Source organism: Diaporthe amygdali (assembly GCF_026229845.1).
Source record: "Diaporthe amygdali strain CAA958 chromosome Unknown NODE_2_length_3802984_cov_64_841326, whole genome shotgun sequence".
Lineage (NCBI taxonomy): Eukaryota > Fungi > Ascomycota > Sordariomycetes > Diaporthales > Diaporthaceae > Diaporthe > Diaporthe amygdali.
In genome coordinates this window covers 2,714,436-2,719,473 of record NW_026517022.1, presented here as the reverse complement: position 1 = coordinate 2,719,473, position 5,038 = coordinate 2,714,436, and the positions used below count along the sequence as shown (strand labels likewise).

At 57.1% G+C, this 5,038-nt stretch overlaps 1 protein-coding gene across 1 annotated transcript; it reads left to right on the top strand.

The window, feature by feature from the left end:
* Nucleotides 1–3,395: 3,395 nt before the first annotated feature.
* On the top strand, nt 3,396–4,678 carry J7T55_012172 (C6 zinc finger domain-containing protein; the record flags this gene model as incomplete). The annotated part of the gene is made up of 2 exons (XM_053137031.1): nt 3,396–3,932; nt 4,016–4,678. 2 exons carry the CDS (start codon nt 3,396–3,398, stop codon nt 4,676–4,678), a joined length of 1,200 nt encoding a protein of 399 aa, XP_052999973.1.
* Nucleotides 4,679–5,038: the final 360 nt, after the last annotated feature.

The window sequence follows — 5,038 nt, the reverse complement described above, 5'->3', positions numbered from 1 at the left end:
TCTTAAATGCGGTGCCACTGGATTCAGCGGAGGCCCAGAACCTCGCCTCTTACTCCAGGTTTCTGCGAGTAAAGAGAGAAGAAAAGCTAGAACAGCGCCTCTCAACCGCGCGCAAATGTGGTCTGAAGGTTCAAGGTTCAGGGTGCGTACCAGTCTGCAGAGCAGGGTCTGTGAGCGATGGCTCCCTCCGGATATCGAACGATGGCAGCAGTGAAAGCCCAGAGGTCCTCGCCCCTTCTACCAGCACTGCACTTGGCTTGGCTTGGATGGGCTCCCGGGCGAAGAAGTAGCCCTTCGCGACGGGCTTTGTCTGGCGGCACACTCGACACCGTGGATGCGCGCACTTGCCGGTATCACCTGAGCTGCCCGTCTACCTACGTCCACCTCGAGCTCTAGTTTCGTGGTGCGTCCGAACATGTCCCTTCTGCGACCTGGATGGAGGTGGAACCGGGCGCCTTGTTCATTGCGATGCGATGAGAATGAAACATAGCTTTTGGAGATGCTGCCTTGGTTGAGACCCAATTAGACTTTGGCCAGGCTCGTCATGTCATGTCAAGGCAGGGCAGGGCAGGGTAGGTCAGGGCAGGGCATGGCATGGCAGATCAGGGCAGGGCGGGCCAAGGCAAGGCGAGGCAAAGCCCATGGGAAGTCAGTCATCTTATTGTTTGCGCTATCGCCCCCTTCTCGTGCCGTGAATGCCAGGAACGGCGGGAGATGCATGTAAGGCTTGCGAGGGCAGGTGACGGGTAGGGAACGGAGCACGTACAGTACAGTACATGGGCAAAGTACCTGGGCATGCAGGTACTTTGGCCAAGTATCTTCCCTCTCCCGGTACGTACCCCAGAGCAGGGATGCAAGGATAAGTTGGGACCACCCCTGGGCCTGGGAGCAAAACAACCTGGGAAGGCACATGGGCCTTTCCCGCCCTCCTGCTCGGTCCCCTGCCCTGCCTAGGTACTATCCCTATCCCATCCGCCCATTCATCCATCCATCCATCCATCCACCATCCTATCCATCCAACCCACCCATCATCATGATCCATGGAGCCATGGGACCATGATGCATCCTTACCCTTACCAGCTTACAGCACAGTACCCAGACCAGACAGCTAGAGTGCCACTCTTTTTCCCTCTCTCTCTCCTCCCCCTCCGTCGGTCGTGGAACCCTTCCGTCTGTTGCCAAGTTTGGAGACAGAGAGGGCTTGTCTTTCCATTCCTTCTCCATTCCACCCATTGCCATCCATACCAGAGCCGGACCAGACCATGACCATACCATAAACCATACCTACCTAACCTAACCTGAATCTGAATCTGAATCCGACCCGACGACCTGACTACTTGACCTGAACCCCCCAGACAGGACCAGGCAGGCCCAGGAACACATACCTCCCACCTACCTGCCTGCCTCCCACACACACACACACACACTCACACTCACACTCACACACCACACACTCTCTCACTCTTACTCTGCTCTCCCACCTCCTACGTGCCCAAACAGCTCGTACGTAAGTTAGCACCAACGAGTGCTGAGGGAATACATTACCATCCTTCCCGCACTTTTCTGCACTCCGCGGCTTCCATCGTCCATCCCTTTCCCCTTTCTACCTTGTCTTTGTCTCGCTTCTGCCCTGTCTTGCCTATCGCCTCCTCGTCTCGTTTTCTCATTCCAATTCCGCTGTCGGGCCCGAGCCGACGACCCCCACCCGCCACTGCAGCAGGCTCACAGAACAGAAAAGGTACGGTATGTTTTTGTTGTGTGCGTGCCTGCGTGCGTCCGTATTTGTTCTGCATTTGCCTCGACTCGATCACCATCACACACACACACACACACACACACACACCCACACATTGTTGACTTGCTTGATGACGACTTGACGCACTTGTGCTCCAGAGTGCGCCATGGCCTTTGTTCCCCTTACCCTCCGTTTTGCTCCCCTCACCCAACTTGCCTTCCCCCCTCCTGCCAACCAGGAAGAGGGCACAGTGCTTTGCACTCGGCGTCTTGCTGACAGTTGGCTGCAAACGTTGCCCCTTGGCTCCCCCCCTGCAAAAACGCCTCTTTCTTTTCCTGGCTCCCTTCATTTGCCCGTTTTATTCTAATACCATGATATCATGACCCTGGCGTTCCCGCAATGAGTTGGAGAACTGGGGGCCCGGGCTTGTTGTAGGCTGACATTCCTCGAGTGGACGGCAGAAGATCTAGAAGACTGGAGACTGTAGTCCGGCACTGGGCTTGGAACGGAGACTGCTTTCGGCGCGGCTCATTCGCGGCGAGGCCAGGCCTTGGTGAAGGTTGGCGAGGTCGAGTTCGAGCTCGAGTTCGAGAAGCCAACGAGCGGACTGAGGGCCAGAAACGGTGCACACCCTAGGGCGACCAGCCGTCCCGCCCATGTTGCCTTGGTGTCTTGGGGCTTTTTCCTTTTGAGATTGACGAGCCCTGCCAGCGAGATCAGGACCTGATCTAGTAACCTTCCGGGCTGTCCCGCTAAGTACTTACCGTACCAAAACCAGCCACCTGGGCAGGCAGAGGAACTGGGGGTACTACTGGTACTACTGGACTGTACTGGGCCGTACTGTGCTGTGCCGTACCGCGTACCGTACCGTCCGTACCGCACCGTACCGCACCTGCACACACTTGCAGACTGCAACCGCAACTGCTGGGCTGCTGCTACTACTGGTACTGCTGCTACTGCTGCTGCTGCTGCTGCGACTTGCGGTTGCGACTACACGCCCCGAAGCCTGACGAGGGAGTTTCCGACTATAAGGAAGGGTGTTCCCGCCCCGAATCCGCCCAAGGGAAACTTCTCCACACTTTGGGAATTTTGCATCGGCCCCTTCCAAATTTTGCCAAATTGCCAGCAGCAACCCCAAAGTGATAAAGAGAGAACCCTCTTTTTTCCTTTGCGCAACCTCATCCTCGACACACCACCACTACTCATACACACACGCACACACCACATACCACACACACAAACACACACAACAGCACACCGCACCGCACAGCACAGCACAAAACAATACAACACAACACAACACCATTCCATCCGCAACCATCAATTGACTGGGGTCTGCGCCCCGTCTCGATCACGTCCACCTCAACCCCTGGTGCGTGCAGCATCATCTTTGGGTTGTGCGACAAGCGTGATCCTCATAAATAACCGCCACGACTAGTACGACTGTTACCTGTGCTACTGCTATTGCGAATACCACCACCAACACCAGCCAGGTCATTTAATTGACACGACTTGCGCGGTCGCATTCACTATCACAAAGCAGCTGCTCCTAGATCCATCTTGAAAGTAACACACCCCTGACAGCTCTCCTGCAAGCTTGTCCGTTCGACTTGTTCGAGCTGTTGTCAGGCTGGCGCCGAGCATAGTCCGCCAGTTTAGGATGTCAGATCAGGAAGGCGGCAGGGGCCATCCCCCTCGAGAAACCCAAGAGTCCGCCTATCCACCGCCTCCTGGTGAAGAAGACGATCGCTCAAGACCACCCTATCACCACTTGCCTCCTCCTCCTGGGGCGACCGTGACTCTCCCACCAATCCATGACGCTCACCCGGCCTATGGTGGAAGCCGCTACCCGCCACCTCCAGACCCCAGATCACGAGGGACCTACTCTGCTTCTCCCACTGGTGGTCCAAACGGCTATCCTGCTCCGCCTGGCGGTATGTATAACCTGCCTCCTGTCCAGGCACCTCCGGATCAGCGACACTACGGCGTTGAGCCACGCGATTATTATTCACGCGGCGGATCCTTTCCGCCACATCCTCAGCCCGAGCCTTACAACTATGGCGGCTACCGACCGCCTTCTGGGCCTCCCTACGGTGCTTATCCTCCCGAGTTTGCACGCGGTCCAGGCGGCCCCCCACAACAGGCAGCACCGCGACAGAGAACTTCGATAGCATGTCGTTACTGCCGCAAACGGAAAGTTAGTAGCAGACGATCTCTCTCTCACATCAGCCAGAGAATTTTGTGTGTGATTAGCTTGTTTTGCTGACTTGGCGCTTGTAGATACGTTGCAGTGGCTACAGCCAGACTCCCGATGGGAAATGTACAAACTGCAGAAAGACGGGCAATGAGTGCATTTTCCAGCCGGTTTCCTCGTCCTCGACCACTGCTTTTGTGCCCGTTTCAGCTGTGCCCGGTGGTGTTCCCCCTGGGACGCCTTTGTTTGGCGCCTTTGGACAGCCGTTGCCGCAAGGAGGAGCACAACCAGCACAACCTGGAGGGGCGCCTCAGCCACCCGCCGGTGGCTCGCAGCAGCCGTACCCGCCTTCGGACAACTATGCGCTGCCCTCGCCCACGGGGTCTTACTACCCTCCACCTCCGGAGGACAGAAGTGGAGTCCCACAGCGTCGATTGCACGAAGAGGAGCACGGGCAACGCCTCCCTCCTCCGCACGTATACGGTGAACCTGACCCTCGACGACGCTCTCCTGCGTCCTCTGCGCCCGGTGGTACACCGCCTCAGTACGAGTACCCGCCGCCTGACAGAACCTCGACTCCTGGTCAGCGCCGAGAGAGCCCTAATGCGCCTCAATCTGGGCAGCAAGGAGGCAGTGTTATGGCCCTAAGCAGCTTGATGGAACACCCTCCACCACGCCCTCCGCCAAGCTCTGACTCAAGCCGCGACATCGATCAGAACATGCTCGGACGCCTGAACCGACGGACCTAGGAGGGCTAGGAGGCTTGAGGAGGATTCGTTACGGTGCGGAGCTGGCTCGAAAGCCATGCGCAGGTGATATCTGGAGCTCGGGACTCGATCAACGGCGGTTCACCGGAGACCTCGCCCTTGCGCGACGACGAGCTGGCTTACAGGGCCACATGCGACAGTGGCTAGGCCAACGGACGGCATCGATGCATCTCTGCTGGACAGTCTTGATCCATCCGTTTCTGAAGCACGCGTTTTCTTAATCTTCTTTCGACTTTCCAGCATCCTCACTCGTCGACAGCTCGGTTTGCTTTTCTCGAACTACTATGATACCCCCCGATTGTTTGGAAGATTGTCTGCCATGGATTAACTTGGCTGCTCGGG